The sequence below is a fragment of the Toxorhynchites rutilus genome, chromosome 2 (assembly GCF_029784135.1).
Source record: "Toxorhynchites rutilus septentrionalis strain SRP chromosome 2, ASM2978413v1, whole genome shotgun sequence".
In the NCBI taxonomy this organism is placed as follows: domain Eukaryota; kingdom Metazoa; phylum Arthropoda; class Insecta; order Diptera; family Culicidae; genus Toxorhynchites; species Toxorhynchites rutilus.
Genome location: NC_073745.1, coordinates 20530926 through 20550431, shown reverse-complemented (window position 1 = coordinate 20550431; position 19506 = coordinate 20530926). Strand labels below are relative to the sequence as shown.

The window sequence follows — 19506 nt, the reverse complement described above, 5'->3', positions numbered from 1 at the left end:
AAGTCATAAAATAACATTCTCATATAAAACTTTCGACTTCTTTCAGGAGGTAATAGAGGATCAAATTTGATGAACAAAATCCCCCTACGCATGTGTTCGAAATCCAACAATGACAGAGTTATTGAACTTTTTCTCTGTTTCAGGCTCTGTCTGCTTTAAACTGACTCTAATTCAAAAATAACGCTACTTCGGAGGATTCTGTTGATTGCATTTGAAAGGTGAGAAAATTTGATACAGGATAAAGTTGTGAAGTTGTAAAATTAGTGGATTTAAGTAAAATTTTAGAAGTGAAAAATGTAAAAGTTAGATGGTTTTAAGGTGTTATTCTTAATTGTTATCAAAAATACATGATAAACTGAATGTTTCTATCAACCAAATTGAAGCTCGGACTCGATTATCCGGAGTATTTATTTTTTATCACTCCGGATAATCGAATCCTCCGGATAATCGAGTCATAAAAAAAAAACGAATTTTCTCTCGGTAAACGTGATATAATTATGATTTGCACTTATTTATTTAACGATTTTATCTAGGTTGACCCGTTTGTATGTTTGTGATTTTATAACATTGTAACATTGTAACTTTATCTGTACCACATTAATAGAAATTTAACCCTCTTCTTGTTGGCCGATTGATCTGAAATTTGGAACACATCTTTATCTCTGGTGTCATTATAAAACTGCGTATTCCATGATCTCGGAAATCCAAGATGGCGGCCGCTATAAAATTGCGGATTATGGACATATTTTCTCAAAATCCCATCAGTATGGGTTTTCCCCCAAACCCATATTCCCATATTCTCCCATATTCTCCTCACCCATATTCTCAAAACCCCATCAAAATGGGTATCGAATGAAAGGGCTTGACCAGTAGACAGTAGACAGTAGACAGTTATCTATGCAAAATGCCAAGATCCAAGATGGCGGCCGTCACAAAATGGCGGAATACATATTTTCTCAGAACCTCTTCAATGTGGGTATAAAATGAAAGGGCTTGACTAGTAGAACACAGTTATTTATGAAAAAATGCAAATCCAAAATGGCCGCTACCACAAAATGGCGCCATATATATTTTTTTCATAATGAAAAATCCAATTCCAAGATGGCCGCAGTCCCCAAACAACTAATAACTTTTTGAATGGTTTCATTCAGCTTGACCTGTTTCTATGTATGTTTGAATGTTTGTAGGGTTGTCCCACATTAATACAAAATTGACCCCGTTGCTGTTGACTGATCGATCTGAAATTTGGAACATACATTTAATTCTACTGTCATTATAAAAAACTGCGTATTCCATGATATTGAAAAATTCAATTTGGCCGTTAAAAATGACTGTCGTAACTCGTGTCGTAAGGTCGCCCCCACCCCCTTCCCGTCGTAAGGTCGACGTGTTTCGATCGCCGATAATTCGAGATGGCCGAAAACATATTTGCACTCATTTGGCTTCAAAACTAGGAACGAATTTTGGCTTGCCTTGGCAATAATATCACAATTAACCTGAACCAACATGTTCAGCTAGAGGCTAAGAAAAGCGCTCTAAAGCTTAAACAATGGAAAAAAATACTAGACGGAGACAAAATTGGTCACTTGAGCATCCTGAATCTCTTACCCATAGGACCATCCTCACAGATGGATGGAACCTAGGACTAACTACGATATTCCATACAGTGTAATCGAACCTTCTCGTTCAATATGGGATGAAGGCGGTCCCAGTGTTCGTAATGGTTCAATCATGTTCTACACTGATGGGTCAAAAATGGGAATCAGAACAGGTGCTGGAGTGTATGGTCCCAGAACAAAAATCTCTGTAGCTATGGAAAACTGGCCAACAGTTTTTCAAGCAGAAATAGCTGCGATAATAGAATGCTCAAATGTCTGCTTTAAAAGAAAATATAGACATGCTAACATCTGCATATTCTCAGACAGTCAAGCGGCACTTAAAGCTCTAAATGCTTTTAAATGCTCCTCAAAAATTGTCTGGGAATGCATTCTTACGGCAACTAAGTCGGATAAGTTCGGTACAACTGTACTGGATTCCTGGCCATTGTGGAATAGAGGGAAAGGAGCGAGCAGATGAACTTGTCATGAACGGCTCAAGCTCACCTTTCACTGGTCCAGAACCATTCTGTGGAATATCTGACTGTGTGTTGAAAGGTGAGCTGAAGAACTGGGAAGACCGGGAAGTGTTAGCCAACTGGTTGGCGGTACAACTTAACCAGTCAAAAAAATTTATCACGCCGAGTATTAAAATTACTCAACAATTGCTGAGTCCTAATAAGAAAGACTTAGGCACAATCACAGGCCTCATAACAGGACACTGTCCGAGTAAATACCATCTCAAAAACATAGGTTTAGTGCAAGATTATATTTGTCGTTTTTGTAATACCGAAAGCGAAACCTCGGAACATTTGATTTGTAATTGTGGAGCTCTAACTAGACGCAGACTTCAACACCTTGATAAGGCTATTCTGGAGCCCAAGGAAATTTGGTCTGCGTCGCCGATCAGGATTATAAAATTTATCAAACAAAGTATTCCTGATTGGCACCTATCTCGCTATAGCTTTCAGTCTACTTCTTCATCAATAAGCAGTAGGTAAGCTTGAAGCGAAGTACAAAAAAAATGGGATATACCACAATAGTTCAGAATAATGGACGCAGTGGTTCACATCCAACAGGGGAAAAAAAAACCCTCGAAGGCGATCTGGCGTAGTGGTAAAGGGTGTGTCACATCAAATTGCATCACGGAAAAAACGCTGTAGAAATTCGCCCAGTAGACCGATCCTTATGAAAATTTTATACAGTAAAATAAAAACTATTAAACAACTTTTGGCATTTTCTTCCATAAGGTTCTGTACAACGTCAGGTTGTAGTTATTTTTTAACAGAAATCCATTTTCTCTTGAAGTCCGCCTCCGATTTGACAACTTTTGGGTTCTTCCGGAGGGCCTGCTTCATAATCGCCCAATATTTCTCTATTGGGCGAAGCTCCGGCGCGTTGGGCGGGTTCATTTCCTTTGGCACGAAGGTGACCCCGTTGGCTTCGTACCACTCCAACACGTCCTTTGAATAGTGGCACGAAGCGAGATCCGGCCAGAAGATGGTCGGGCCCTCGTGCTGCTTCAATAGTGGTAGTAAGCGCTTCTGTAGGCACTCCTTAAGGTAAACCTGCCCGTTTACCGTGCCGGTCATCACGAAGGGGGCGCCTCCGCTTTCCGCAAGAGCAGATCGCTTGCCACACCATTTACTTTTTGGCAAACTTGGATAGTTTCTGCTTGCGAATCTCCTCCGGAACGCTGAATTTGTCCTCTGCAGAGAAGAACAACAGGCCCGGCAGCTGACGAAAGTCCGCTTTGACGTAAGTTTCGTCGTCCATTACCAGGCAATGCGGCTTCGTCAGCATTTCGGTGTACAGCTTCCGGGCTCGCGTCTTCCCCACCATGTTTTGCCTTTCGTCGCGGTTAGGAGCCTTCTGAACCTTGTATGTACGCAGGCCCTCCCGCTGCTTGGTCCGCTGGACGAATGAACTTGACAAATTCAGCTTATTGGCGACATCCCGGACCGAACTTCTCGGATCACGTCTAAACTGCTTAACTACGCGCTTGTGATCTTTTTCACTGACGGAGCATTCATTTTTGCCGTTCTTCACCTTCCGGTCGATGGTTAGGTTCTCGAAGTATCGTTTTAGTACTCTGCTGACCGTGGATTGGACGATTCCCAGCATCTTACCGACATCCCGATGTGACAACTCCGGATTCTCGAAATGAGTGCACAGGATTAATTCACGACGTTCTTTTTCGTTCGACGACATTTTTCCAAATTTACGAAAAATTGACAGTGAAGCATGGCCAACGTGATCTATACACTCTTATCTGATTATAAGCGAAAGCTGAAGATATAATTCCTAAAAATTATATTTCTACAGCGTTTTTTCCGTGATGCAATTTCATGTGACACACCCTTTAATATCCATACCTCTCACGCAGAGATCACGAGTTCAATTCTCACTCCCGACACTCTTCCAAAAATGGAAGTAAAAGTGACGAACCAGCCGAAATGTGTTGAAAGTCACTATAGAAGGGTCGCCTCTATAGCGTGGTTCCCTAGCGAATATCATGAAAGGGATTGTTGTTAATGGGAAGTGTTAAGAATCAGGATTCACTGTGGTAAGTGATGTGATTATGTGAACGCTAACTATCGACTATCAACAAAACGAAACTCTGAAAATCATATACAGTCAACTCTCCCTAACTCGATGTTTTGTATCTCGATATTTTCCCCAACTCTATGGATTTCATGGCACCTTCGATTGATTTTACAAACATTCTTCCCTCCATAACTCGATGGTCCCTTGGATTTCAAGTTAGAGAGAGTTGACAGTATCTCAATACGCAACAGAGATTTTTAGTTATCCTGAGAAGGAAAACCTGTAAAATGGATTGGATCTGCTGTAATGGAAATGCAATCGCAACAGGTTAGAGTTATTTCTAGGAAACCTGAGAGGGTAACCGAGAGAATTTTTCCAATCGACACAGCAATATGTTCAGCACTTCTCAAAAACCAATCGGAGCGGTTATATGTTCTATTATTCATCACGCGTACGCTTTATAGAACTCCAAATGCGACAGAGGAGAATTGTTCTTGGGAAACCTGAGGAGGTAACCGAAAAAAAAATTCTGCAATATCAATCAGGCCAGCGAATCATCGAGCGTTCTCTTTATCGAACTCTAATCGTGACGGATTATTAATGTATAAACTGAATCCGTACTCGTTCATAATCTGATATTAAGGATTCGGTACCAATTATCACGCTCCAATACACATGTCGATTTGTGCTGCAAAAATAAAATGAAATGTTTTTGCATAATATTTTGCACTTATTTTTGCGTCATCGCTGTAACGAGAACTCGTTCGACTGCTCAACAACAATATTCACATTTCTTTATATACCTGTTCTTCGATTCTAGTTACTATGAACATGTTGATTTTATGATAGTAAACATCGGATGTTTTATCACATTGAAACATTTGCATAAATACCTAGTCCTACATAATATCTGCTTACTATCTTGTTTTTATGATACATATACATCTCTTTGTAGAATCAAATTAAATCGAAACACAGATGGCTTCTTATAAAACCTAGAAAACTGGAACCCGCAATTGAGTATTAAGACTGAGATGTCTAATAAATATGAGGAATGAAAGGAATGGAATGAACAATAAATGAGCCCCCGGCTGGCCAAAACCTACACTTTTGTTCCTCTAGGAGGTTCAATCCAATGTTTTTTTTTTCCTACTTCAAAATGTGTGATCTTTTATCAAAGTAATATTGTAGAAAAGTTTACATATTTTTAAATTTGGTAAGGTTTTATTTTTGTTAGGTTATGTGAGGTTATATACTTTCCGCACATAGTTGCTTTAAACCGGTTTTTATGCCCAATGAAGTGATATAAATTTGAATTAAATTGATAGTAGGTGGTAGCTAATAGACTAAGCTATCATTTTATGCCAAAACCTTACCATATGGTTGCTTTCCAAAGCCATTAAAAATTATCGAAGTTGCTGTTCGATTTTCCGAACGCTTGGCATAAAACGGATTAAATTACCAATGTATCTACACCCACAACGTTTCACTGCAATCTGAGGTCGTGCAACAATCTCTTAAAACTCGTCCTAAGAAATTTGTTATTTTCTAAACAATCAAATGAGCATTATTTTCTCCGAGAAGGCTATAATTCCATATAACTTTTTTAAGCAATATGCATTACTTTATTATTATTGATTTGTATACACCGTCACGGTGTATTTCGTCTTATGTAACAGTTCAGGCTCAAATTTTAATCTTCATTCGTTCATCTTTATTCGCTCGTCAAACATGTAAGTTTGCGTAGGCGCAGTAGAACACTCCCGCGAAGCGGATTCATGCATTAGTATAAGGGAACATTTGAAATTTGACTCCATTCACACGCTGTTCAACGGCTCCGCGATCATCATATTGAGAACGTAAACAACGAACGGACTAAGTAGGCAAAAACAAAACTGACATCATGAATGTTGGTTCTGCGATGTTTGTATGTTTGAATCAAGGTGAAGGTTTTGACGTAGAATTACGTCTATCGGGAACATATTGGAATGTAAATTGAAAATCGAAAAACGAGCACATCGTAAAAATTGTACAATTTCAAACGCTTATTGCTCAGTCATTTCATGATGGATCGAAGAAATTTTTGCGTCAATCGATTTCGGTACTCCACAACAATTTTTTATATTGAAGAAAATAATATATGTCATGAAACTAATTATCGAACAATTGAAAAATCTCAACCCCTATTCTAACGGAAAAACCCACTTCTGATTGGTCGAAATTGACGACACATGCGACGGGTCCCTAACAGAGACATCAAAACCAAGCTGCCTGGGGAAATCGGCATTGCAAATGTATGAAAGTAGGGATAACTTTTGTTCCTACCGAAATGCGTTCTCTAAAAGAGACATCAAAACCAAGCTGCCTGGAGGAAATCGGCACTGAAAATACATTAAAGTTGGGGGAACTTTTGTTCCTACCGAAATGTATTCCCTAACAGAGATATCAAAACCAAAATGTCCGGGGGAGATCGGCATTTCAAATATATGCAAATCGGGGGCATTTTTATATTGCAAGTAAGGTGAATGATACGATTAATTCTAGCAAATAAAATTAGAATTTGGAATTTTAATGTTGGTTGCTTCGTAAAATTTCATATCAATGACCGATTGTGTACTGTGAAAAATTTAGCACAAGTGTAAGTTTACACTTACGGTACATGGTAGCAGTTGAGTTAAAAATGACACAATGAAACAATTCTCGCGTAATTTTTGAAAAGGTCCTATGTAACAAATGTAAACAAATCGAGTTAATGGATGCACGCTATTAGTCTTCAATCATTGAATGCATTACAAAAACAATCGTTCACGTATCTATTTTCTTCATCTTTTTATCGCCGATACAAAAAATATCCAATGTACAGATTCGAATTTTAAGCACCCGGCTGTTACTTCAGACGCCACTTTCCTCCGATGCCCGAAACGTCCGAAGTAACAAAGCAGTCTGAACAACACGAAGTCGTACTTCGGTCGTTTTGAGTTTTTGTTTCTCACAGTAGTTGTTATCGATTTCAGTTCAATTCAACGGGTGATAACAATAATAATCTGTCTTTAGAACGAAATGCTGATTTTTGGATTGTTGTTTAGTAGTTAGTTTCAAATTCTTATCGTGCAACGTAATATGTCCAATGTGCAAACGCGGGCAGTCAAAACGTCCAATGTAACATTTTCGCTCCTTGGAATCAAATTTAAACTCAAATCACGGAACAACATCTACGATTGGTTTTGGAGAGCTATTCTTGATCGCTAGTTGGTGAGAGGAGCGATAAAGATCGATAACTTTTATGACAACTTCAACTTCGTTTTTCTCGAGTTGACGAAAATGTTACATTGGACCTTTCCAAAAGTTACGCGAGAATTTATTTTAATTTTCATAAATGAAAACCAAGGTGTGTTCCCGCTCGAGAACGGGTCGTTTGGTTTGAGCTGTCTGTTTTATTGTGATGATTTTCACCCAAGGAAAGTTTATACGGCGAGAAAAATTTAAAAAGTGAAGAAATAATGGGTGTTAAATAAAAAATGAGAATTTTTTCAATCACAACAATACAATTCCGAATTCTTGTAGTCAGTTGCTTCGTGTCCTTGGCCCTCCAATTGTTTTTATACACTAGGGCACTGAGTGAGCCAAAGAAATCCTCTATTAGGCGGCACTGGGGCAAGTTTGTTGGCTTACGATCTTTCGGCACGAACGGTATCTTTTTCTCCTCAAGATACACCAGCGTCTTCTTGGCGTAATGGGAAGACGCCTTGTCCGGCCAGAAGACGTACTTCCCATCCGCGTGATGCTCGTTCAGGAACGGCAGCAGGATTTTATCGAGGCACTCTTCTCGATAGATTTATTGGTTGATTGCCAGACCGCTCGGCTTAAACCAAGGCTTTGAAATGCCCCGGTCGGAAATGGCAATGTACAACATAACCTTTTTTTCAAACTTGTGCTTGAACTTGTATTTCACTTCAGGCGGTGTGGATGACTTGTCGCTGGAGTAGTAATTATCATTCCCTGGAATATGCGTTTTGGACAGCGGAAAATAGCTTTCGTCGTCCAGAACGAAAGACGTCCCGCGGTATTTTTTGGTCATCCACCGACACTGTGATTTAACCGTCTCAATCTGCTCCTCCGTGTACTCCGGCGACCTCGTCTTCTTCCTGCAAACGATTCCTTCCATCTTGAGGGTCCGATGGATCAATACGTGGGAGCAGCCATATTTCCGACCGGCGTCACGCAGGCTGGTTGCGTCCTTGTTGTCAAACAGCTTCTTTAACGATGTCTTCCTCAGCTTCGTCATTATCGTCACCGGACGACCACTTCCGACCTTCCACTTTACGTTCAGGGAACCCAGGATACGATATACCGTACTGACAGGTACATTTTTTTCTTTAAAATGTGCCACCGTGAACTTTTTTCCTTGCTGGAAATGCGTTTCGTAGAACCGTACAACGTTCTTGTGAGAGCATCGCGACAAAGTTGCGTCGAACAACAGACTACGGACGTTGTTTCACCAAGCAGTGGACTGTATTTTGCTGCGATCATGTTTGTGCGTGTTCGAACCAAACTTTTCCACAGCCGCCCATGCGGCTGACACGCAAGGTCAACGAATATGGCAATCTCAACCAAAGTAGCAGTTATGCTACTTAGGAGAGAATGCGTTTCCACGGAAATGATTCCGAGCGGCCCAGTGCCCCGTGCGATGCGAAGCAAATGGAAAATTCCATTCGCTTCTTTGGTCCTGTTAAGGACCAATCCAAAACCAAAAACTATACCACGGACCGAATGAGGGATTAATCGGTTGGTAGCAAATAAGTCACTTATTCCTTTGTACACATTTTATTTACACCAAATTTACAATATTTAACAAGTTCAAACATTCTTTTTAGTTTCTTGCTTCAAATAACTTTAGCAGACCAAAATAAGCTTCCTTCCAAGTTAGCGGTTGAAATTCAAGTCCTCCTCCCTGCACGCAGTGCAATTTGCTTGCGCTCGCAATGCACTCTCCCACGGGTGGGGCGTATGTTGGTGTTTGTGTCCTCGCGATCGTCCTTTCGTTGCGTTCCTTCCTCTGCCATCCTGTCGGTCTTACTTTCAGTGCGCTGCGTTGAGCGGTGGACTGAACAACGGCCCTTACTCAAACATTCATTGACATTTTTTTGAAGAAAATACATTATGTTATTAATAAAAAATCCCGACTCATGTCCAATCACTGTTCGTTAGATGCACTACTCTTCCGTTTCAATCTTGCCAGCAGCAATCTCTGCGTTTGTGGCCAAGGTTATCACGACATCGAGCACGTTGTTTGGTCGTGCGAGGTGTATCTGGTCGCCAGATCGAATTTAGAAAACTCCCTTCGGGCCCGAGGAAGACAGCCCAATGTGCCGGTGAGAGATGTGTTGGCTCGGTTAGACCTTGATTACATGTCCCATATATATGTTTTCCTTAAAGCTATAGATCTTCGTGTGTGATTGTCCCTACATCCTTATACCCTCCTTTCCTTCCTTTGCGGGTAATTCGTCCCCTTGCTATAAATAGTAGAATAAGTTGAAATGTAAATAAACTATAGATATACGAATAGATTTAAGAATTGAGTGCTCATCAACATTGTAACAATTTCCTTATATCCCATCCTTCTCCTAAAAATATGTCACCCTTCTAAACTCGAGTACACCGCGAGTAATCGGTTTTCCACCTTACTAATCATAGATGTAAGAAAATTGTTTATATATATATATATATATATATATAGTTTTAAAAATATATTTAAGAATTCGGCTCCTTTAAACTTAAGTAACTGAGCCTGTAAAAATAAACGAATTAATAAAAAAAAATTAATAAAAAATACTGAAATCGATGAAAAAGAAAAAAAATTTATATGTGATTGAAAAAAATCTCATTTTTTATTTAACACCCGTTATTAGGAAAAGTGACAATTAAAATTCTCATTGGGTCAAATAAACACTCAGAAATTAAAAATTATAAATGAAAATTACCTTTTCCATTTCAAATATGTTTTCTCTATATTAAAGTAACATATTTTTACTGATGAGAAAAAGTGATAATTGTGGTCGGTATTGGTAATTATTTTATATTACATTTGTGAGTTTTTTTCTTCAGTTCATCCATACATAATACAGGAGGCATCTCGTCTAGGATCACATAGGGCGGTTTTCATCATATCTCGTTCTACTTCGGTTTTTTTTTCATCTGATACGCACCATCCAACCATCCTTCTGTCATCATAACTCGGTAAACACTGGTGGATTGAACAAACAATACCCAACAATCAAACAAAACGGCCCTTTTCAGAGCCACCAAATCATTATTAAAGAGTTTAACGATGTAATTCTTCAAAAATATTCAAAATCAACAGATAGCCTAACGGAATCCTACGTCAACCATACGGTCGTGTTTCGGACACAACCTTCCTGTGACTTTTTTTTTCAATAGTTTGGACATAGGGATTCATATTTTGTAACAAATAAATACAGCTGTTGTTCGCTATTTTATACATGACATCTATACATTATATAGAATTATCAATCGAATATTCTACGAACGATGGCTGATATTCTCTACGACATATACCTACATGAGTGTTCTGATATGTTTGTCGTTCGAGCATATATTTTCAGCTCATGGAATAAATTAAATCATGTTTGTAAAAAATATAAAGTAGTATAAAATTAAATATAGGGTAAATGATCTTGGTTTGTCCAATTTGGGGTGTTTTTACGCAACTAGTAAATGCAAATCGATTTTTCTTCATGAAAATCACACATAATCGATACGAGTTTGGGTTTGTTGAAAAGCCCCAAGTCTCTAGTTGCTAATACTACCATAAGGTGTTAAAATTATTCAAATTTTTATGTTTTTTAACGATTTTCCTTAAAGAAGAATTATGATCATGGTTTGACCACCTCTGATCATGGTTTGCCCAAAAAAATGATCATGGTTTGTCCGTTTTTAGAAATCTCCATTTTTGAATGAAAACATTCGAATTCACAATTAGATGTTGCATTTAGCATTGCTTGAGTTTACTGTCATCATACTGATTCATTCATAATTTAGGCTTTCTTCAGAATATTGCCTTTTCTTGGGCATTTTAGAAGTGTTCACCTCAACACAATCAACACAGAAAAACCATACTTCTGCTATGCGCGAAGCACACCATAAACAAACATAAACAAACTGCGGCGCGCCAAGCGGTTGCCATAGAAATCATGTGGACAAAACAACATTATTGAATTGGACAACTCATGATCAGAATTGAGTTCATCAAAATGCGTTAATTTAATGGTTTAGCTATGTAAATCCGATACAAATGGTGAGCAAGCATGATGTTTACAATATTTATAAGTGTTGTAATCCAGAAAAGGTCTGAATACGTGCCAAATAATCATCTGGTGATCGATTAAAAATTAGCTCGAATGAGGGGCGCATTGACACAAATAGAAGGTGTATTTTATAATCCTTTAAAACATGTGATTTCGTAAAAATATACTATCAAACTACTATAAATCATGTAAAAGGCAATTTCATTTATATGTTTCGAAACATTCGAAGGCCTTATTTGACACAGGAGCGCTGAATTAGAGCATTCAAAAAAGTGGGCAAACCATTATCATATTTTCGACTGGACAAACCAAGATCATTTACCCTAATACTATACTATAAATCCGTTGTATAAAAATGTTTTTTCCCAGCACAAACAAGTTTTGACAACGCACTGACATACTGAAAATTTCGAACAAAAGAATTGAAATGAATTTCACGCCGAATTAAGAACGATCACAAATTTAGCAAAATACATATACCAACTAAGACGTTTTATAGAATTTACAATTCGTCGAGACAATATGCCTCCAAACGCTTCATTTTCTCGGTTTCAGCTCCAACCAAATGCCCTTTTCAGAAAGCAAAGAGAATCCTCCCTTCTTCGACAGTTGCAGCGGAATCTGGGTCTTCTCGGTTGGTTCCATGCTGAAGTCCTTCAGCAAATAGTAGATAATAGATTTGACCTCCATCAGTGCCAGTCGCGATCCGATGCAGTTTCGTGGGCCCACACCAAACGGAATATAGGCGCCGGTGTTGATACTCGATCGGTTCTCTTCGCTGAAGCGTTCCGGATCGAACTGGTCGGGATTGTGATAGTGCTTGGGATCCCGGTGGATCGCCAGCGTTGGAATCCACAGCGTAAGACCTTTCTCGATGACAAAACGTGCGTCGGCGCCATCTGAGTAATGATAATCTTTGCCGCAGTACCGGTCGGAAACAATGGATGGAGGCCACTTGCGAAGGGATTCCGATACGACCATATCCATGTATTGCATTTTTTGCAGCGAATCGTAGGTAAGTGGTTTACCGTTCAGCGATTGGTCGATTTGCAGCACTTCCTCGTACAGACGCTTCTGAATATCCGGGTTAAGCGCCAATTCATAGGTCAAAAAGGACAAGCAGCTTGACAAGGTATCGAAACCTGCCAGGAAAAAGAGGAAACATTGGGCTATAAGTTCGTTATCGGTCCACTCTCTCGAGTGCGTCAGTTTCCCTATGTTCGATTCCTCCACCGTCGCAAATCCGGCGTCTTTCGTCTGCTGTTCATCTTTCTGATGTTTAAGTGCACCTTCTCGAGCTTCTATTAACATTTGGATCATATCGTTTCGCACGATCCCGTGCGCTCCCCGCTGTTTCATGTTATCCTTGATCACGCTCATAAAATATTTTGTAGCTTTTCCATCCACAAAATCTATTTTCAACTTTTGCGCTAGCCGTGGCATGGATCTAAGCAGAAGAAATTTCACTATCACCATAAACGATTGGAAATTCAGCATTTGTTTGCCGTTCATGAAGAACTCATTCTCGCGCTCGCGCAGTGAATCAACCTTAATTCCGAACGCCACCGAAGCGATAACATCGTTTCCAAACCGCGAAAACACATCCTTCATCTCGTACTCCAACGTTCTTCCAGCTTTTGTCTCTGAAGTGAAGAATTCCACCATCGATTGGCCACATTCAGCCACCAGCCCGAACATGTGTCTCATCTTGCTCCCAGTAAAGGCCGGACTCAGCGTCGCCCGCATATCTCTCCACTTCTGGCCGCGCAGCGCAAACAGAGAGTTTGCAAACAAACGCCCTCCGTCATCCCCGTCGGTTCCGTCGTCCCCGTCCTCCTCGTTCTTGAGACTTATGTTTGGTGTATGGTCTGTAAAGTAGTCGAAATCTTTCACAGTGATCTTCTTGATCACCTCCAGATCACGCACCAGATAAACCGGCTTCATAAGGTCGTAGAATCCGGTAATCCTAATGTGAAGTATTTAATTTTACAATTCCGTTCGAAAATTTTGTTTTCAAAATAGCTTACTTAAAATCCGGAAAGGCGTAATAGAGCTTGCTGATGAACGCACCCACATCCACATTACGGAACATCAACGGAGCGGTGCTACCGAATCCGAACGTTGGCTTGATGCATGGTACCGGTTTCGTCAGGAAGTACTCATACTGTTTCGCTACGTAGTGGTAGAGCAGCAAAATGATGGCACCGATGGCAGCCGCCGTCAGCAGATCCAATTCGAACATCGTTTCAAACTTTGTGACTCCCACCTTGAGAGCTTACTTATCGATGGGACCGGAATTTTATCACTCGATAAATAGATTAGCTGTAAGCTTATCTCACCGATAGATTTTCTGTACACAAGCGTCCTTCTCCAGAGAATGCAGCACATCGAATGGTGACCGATTTCGATATTTATTTTTATGGAGTTGAATGGCGATTATTCGCCTCTTCTCTCCGAAGCGCTACGCGTGTGTGTACACGCGCGAATCTGAGTTAATGTATTCGAGGATGCGATTAGAATCGCTCGTTGAATATGATTCGGTTTGGTTTGCAGGAGGCGAGGTACTCCCACGGAAAACTTAAGATATTATAGCGTTCTGGTATGCGTCTTCTAATGAGTTAAACTCAAGTGTAAGAACCTTTAGTAATTCATTGAATATATTTCATCATTCTCGTTTCATCGTTAATCCTTAGCGTGTTCAAAAATTTATAACCAAACTGGAAAATATTATCTCACAGAATAAACTCCTTATGAATAATTGTTTAAGTTTCGGATGTTAATTGTGAATAGAAAAATAATATCAAATAAAAGTTGATTGCCAAACTGGACGAAAACACTTTTAGAATTCAATTGAATTCAACGCCTTTTACGGTTAATTTGCAAAGCTGACCTTTTTCGGTTTCTATCTTATCAACGAATTAAACGGGTTGGCTGGGTAAGGGAATAAAAAGTGCCCCCAAAACAAATCACCAGCTCAACGAAAAATATTGTAAAGCGTACCATAAAAGACATTTTAGCTCCTCTTTTTGAGTCCCTATGTGGTTCATCATATGATTTATGATGAAAAACGTTCATATTTTAGCACACCACTCTCAATAGCTTCTTTTTACGCCTTTTCTAGATATACATGATTTTTTTTCTGAATTTTAACAGTGTTGCGCAGTACAAAAATATATATATATATGTATCTCCAAATTTGGTTTTTTAGAATTTCGAGACCCAGTATTGGTTTTAATTATATTCAAATATGTTCTTATATGTTTCATTGAAATTTGTGATTTTTTCGAAGAATTCCGAGAACTGCACGGTACAAAAATATCTGTTAATATTTTTTTTTTATTTTTCTTAAATCTATAGTTGTATTATTTTCATGTGTTAGTAAGAAGAAATCTTATCACCAGCGATATGGAAAATATTGTATAGTGTACCAAATTAGAAAATGAGGCAAGTTTCCTGAATCTCTATATGGTTTACTATAAGGGCTGTAGCAAAAAACATAGTTTTTCTTTTTTCACGCAATTCTTAATAAATGGGGAATGCTTGGAAATGATAATTTGAGAAAATACTCAAAGTGCGTCTTTTATGGTGTACCGTGACAAATTACAAAAAAAAAACAATCGAAAATAATTTTTTTTAAATTAAAATAGTTTTTTGGCATTTAGAAATTTTGGATTTCTAGAATCTTTAGATCAATTAAAACGTAATTTTCATTTAACACTAAACCGACCACGAGGGATCAAATGACCCTTTTTCAGCTTTTAGTCAAAATTTTCTTGCAAATTACATTGTCACAACGTCATTTGCCTACACTACTTTTCTTAAAACATACATCGAATGTATTTTTCAGTGTTTACCGCACTCTCGTAATTTTAATTACTGAGAAATATATGTGATCTGCTCTAACTACTGCAACGAGTCATTTGACCCGTGCCCACATTCATATGATATCAGAAAGATTTGTATGTGTGGTTGTGATACAAAACCATTGCATTACACATTTTTGCTATTGCTTTATATATTTTGTTGTATTTTTGAATGAATAGCGACTGATTAGAATTAAATGTATTGCTGACTATCCAAGCGAGCTAACCGTAACCATTTCAAACTACAGTAAGGAAAAGGGGTGAGATAGAGTGGGAAGGAATGATGTGATGTTGGATGATTTATAAATGTAGTTGAATTTTAATGGTGTTAGTAAAATGCTGGATAAGTATGAATTAGTGTGGTTAGAATTTAGTAAACAAAACAATAATATGTTTAAAAGGTATACTGTTTGATTATGTAGTACTGCTGCATATGCTGGAAAAGTTAATTTGTGAGTTATATATGGAAGATGTTTATGTTTATATATTTTTATTTGTTTTAATATTTTTGTATGTTATATGTTTATAGATGCATACACAGACATACGCCATTTTTGTTAGATTTGTAATTTTGTACATAAACCTGTGCATGCATGCGCATGTACATGCATACATATATATACATTTTATTTACTTATATCTACATGTATATGCATACGCGGCGGTGAAGTGACTAACTGAAATAAGAGTGTATTTTAGATTTTACCAAAGAAGCCGGTTTCTTTCAGAAACGCAATCAAATTGGTTTCCTGTGTCTCGTCTCTACTGAGAGTGTCTCGGAGACTCTGACCTATATTGTGTCGGGCACGAGCATCTTTGGTGTGTTGGCATTCTAGTAGAAGATGCCTAACTGAAACTTGGGCTGAGTTACATGCGCAAAGTGGTCTTTCGGTTTTCTTCATTAGGTGTGAGTGTGTGAAAAAAGTGTGTCCAATTCGAAGACGGGTTAGCACCCGTATTTCTTTGCTGTTGTTTTGATCAAACCAAGGAAGCGTGGTATTTTTGATTTGATGGAGATGGGTGGGAGGGCTATTTAACCAGCCTATGTTCCAGCTTTCGCGAATTTGCTGTTTGACCCAGCGAGCTATATCAGTTCGAGGACAGGGTATAACTGGTGGTTCTATTTTGCTACCCTTACCGGCCAGTTTGTCTGCGGCTGTGTTTCCGAGGATTCCGGAATGACCAGGAACCCAACAGTAGGAGACGTTTTTTTCTGAAGCAGCCTGTTCTGTCTGTATTATCCATGGGTGTCTACTGTTTTCACTAAGCAGGTCTTGAAGACAGCTAGCTGAATCGGAGAAAATTACCGTAGGAAGGTGATTATGGGTACACTCTTGTGTAGCTATTAGTAGAGCAAAAGCTTCCGCACTGAAGATGGAGCATTGCGGTGGAAGAGAAAAGCTACCGGTGTATCTGTTCTCGAAAATTCCACGCCCAACTCCATCGGAGTTAACAGAACCGTCTGTGTAGACCTGGTGTTCGAATTTGAAGTGTGTTGCCGTGAGTTGATTGAAGCAGGCTTTCACTTTTGGTGGAGGGTCTCCCGCACGGACAGACTTGAGAAGATCAAGATTTACGTTCGGCGGTTTTACGTTCCATTTTCTTCCCGTGGCAGTTGAAAGTGCGCATATATCTGGAAGGTCCTGATTTGTGAGGTCTTTGAACCAGTTTTTAGCTCGAATTACTAATGGTACATGGGGGTCATTGTCAGGAAGTGAAAGTTGTCGGATGGCTTTACCTGTGATAATTCTTGTCACAAGGTATTTGAAAGGTAGATGGCCACTTTCCGCCATGACGGCAGAAGTGGGACTCGTGATGAAGGCTCCTGTTGCCAGCTTTATTGCTTTGGTGTAGATGGGTTCAATGGCGTTGAGTACTCTGTCCCCACCACGGCTGAAGATGCCTACTCCGTGGAGAATTTGGGGGATCAACCAGACATTGATAATTTTCAGCAATGTTTCTCTGTGTCCAGAGGATAAACTTCCTGTAATAGACTTCAGGATATTCATTTTACCGTTCGCTGTTTTTTTGACTAATTGAGCATGATGTAAAAAGTTAAGCCTGGTATCGAAGGTTACGCCCAGTATTCTTAGTGTTCTCTTCTGAGGGATTTCGGTTTGATTAAGCTTTAGGGCGGATTTCTTTTTGAGTGTTTTGCCAATGTGAATGAATCGGGATTTTTCTGGCGAAAATTGGAATCCTATGTTTTGGGCCCAGTTTTGTACGGAATCAATTGTACTTTGAAGTCTCTTTCTCTGTGCTAACCCAAAGCCACTGACAGAAACAAGAGTGATATCATCAGCATAAACAAAAATGTTTATACTGTCGGGAATTAATTCAAAAATAGGTTGCATGGCAACATTGAACAGTGTTGGAGAAAGGACTGAACCTTGGGGAAACCCGTTTTCAAGGATTTTCAATGAAGACTTGTGATTGTTGATGATTGTTTTAAAGGTTCTGTTTTCCAGAAACCCTTTGATGAAGAAGCCTAATCTACCACGAACCCCCCAGTTGAAAAGATTTTTCAGAACTGGGTACCTCCATGCTCGATCGAAGGCCTTGCTAAGATCGAGTGATACAACATCTGCGTGCAGATTACTTTCAGCAGCGTCGTCTAGGACTTTTTCGAGAGCTACGAGGCAGTCTTCTGTACTTTTACCCGCGCGGAAGGCAAATTGTCTAGGGTCGAGCCGCTTGTTTGACTCTAAAAAGGTCGTTAAGCGCCGGTTGATAATTTTTTCCATGATTTTACCGACGCAACTCAGAAGAGTGATGGGACGGAAGTTGTCCAGCAGGTGATTATTCTTGTCTGGTTTAGGCAGAGAGACCATTAGGCCCTCTTTCCAGCAATTTGGGAAAATTCCACTGTTCCATACATTGTTGTAAAGTTTTAAAAGAACTTTTTTCCCAAGATATGGTAGGTTTTTCAGCATTGGGTAGCTGATGTCATCTGGTTCAGTGGAGCCGCGTGTTGCTTTGTTTAAAGCCCATTCTAGTTCTTTGAATGAAAGATTTCTATTGAAGTCAAAATCTGCATCGGTGTCAAAATCAATGGGGATTTTTTCGCATTCTGCCTTGCGAGTTTGGAAGGTAGTATCGAAGCTTTGGTTAGCTGAGGTGGAGGCAAAGAAATCTCCGAAGGCCTCTGCTATCGTTTTGCGATCATTTGTGTACTGACCGTTGATTAGAAGGTTGTATTCGTTGTTCCTTTTTTTCCCATGAAGCTTGCCAATTTTGCTCCATAATTCCTTTGACGACGTGTTGGGATTAATATCGTTGACAAATTTAATCCAGCTGTTATGCTTGGCTGTTTTAATAATAGCTCTAGCATTTTTGCGAGCCCTTCCTCTAGCAGAGTGTGCTTAGATGGGTTATCCGGATGGGCCTTTCTTAGCTTGCGTAAGGCTTTTCTTCTGTCTTTGATAGCTTTATTTACTTCAGGTGTCCACCATGGGACGCATTTTCTACCAGGATTTCCGCTGGTTCTAGGAATGTGCCGTATTGCAACCTAAAGGACGGCTTGGGAAAAGTCCTCGGGTGTCCAATCTTGTTTGGCTGAGAGGCAGCTTTCAATGTCACATTGATAGCCAGCCCAGTTTGCATATTCAAATTTCCATCTAGGCCTTGTTGAAACTTCTGGAGAAGGTTGGCCAAGGGAAATACATATTGGGAGATGATCGCTGTTGCAGCAATCATCGTGAGTGTTCCATGAAAGCTTTGAACAAAGTTGAGGGGATACGATGGTGAGATCTATGGCCGAAGAAGAGCCAGAAGCAGAATTGATTCTGGTGTGTTGGCCGTTGTTCAGAAAAGTGAGAGTATTATCGGAGAGAAAATCCTCTAAAATGGACCCTCTTCGATTGAGGTATGAGCATCCCCAGGCATACGAGTGAGCATTGAAATCACCCATAAGGAGAACTGGGGAGGGAAGTTGGTTGAGAAGATGGTCCAGTTGACCCCGTAGAGGAGCCACATCGGACGTAGGAGAAATGTATATGCTGGCTACTGTGATTGGAAACGGAAGGTTTATGCGTATTGCCACTGCTTGTAGAGCGGTGTTAACGGGGAGAAAATTATGGGGGGTGCCGATTTTTATTGAAGTTGCAACCCCGTTGAATGAAGGGTTGGGTCCTTCTTTGAAATAAGTGGTATAACCTTTGATAGAATCTTTGTGAA

General features: G+C 39.5%; 2 protein-coding genes across 3 annotated transcripts in view; one reads left to right on the top strand and one right to left on the bottom strand.

Annotated features, from left to right (window-relative positions):
• LOC129764307 (sodium-dependent transporter bedraggled) overlaps positions 1-19506 on the top strand; it is a 289063-nt gene that overhangs the window by 202076 nt on the left and 67481 nt on the right. The gene's annotated exons all lie outside the window — the stretch shown is intronic.
• On the bottom strand, positions 10046-13913 carry LOC129764309 (probable cytochrome P450 9f2). Its single transcript, XM_055763270.1, has 2 exons — positions 13495-13913; positions 10046-13433 (listed from the first exon to the last, which is right to left on the bottom strand). The coding sequence occupies exons 1-2, from the start codon at positions 13707-13709 to the stop codon at positions 12005-12007; spliced, it is 1644 nt and encodes a 547-aa protein (XP_055619245.1). The 5' UTR covers positions 13710-13913; the 3' UTR covers positions 10046-12004.

What these genes read in the sequence shown, in the direction of transcription:
- LOC129764309 (XM_055763270.1), bottom strand. Translation starts at nt 13,709, where the DNA reads ATGTTCGAATTGGATCTGCTGACGGCGGCTGCCATCGGTGCCATCATT. An exon ending in TACGCCTTTCCGGATTTTAA is followed by an intron (nt 13,434 to 13,494) that starts GTAAGCTATTTT and finishes ACTTCACATTAG; the next exon opens with GATTACCGGATTCTACGACC.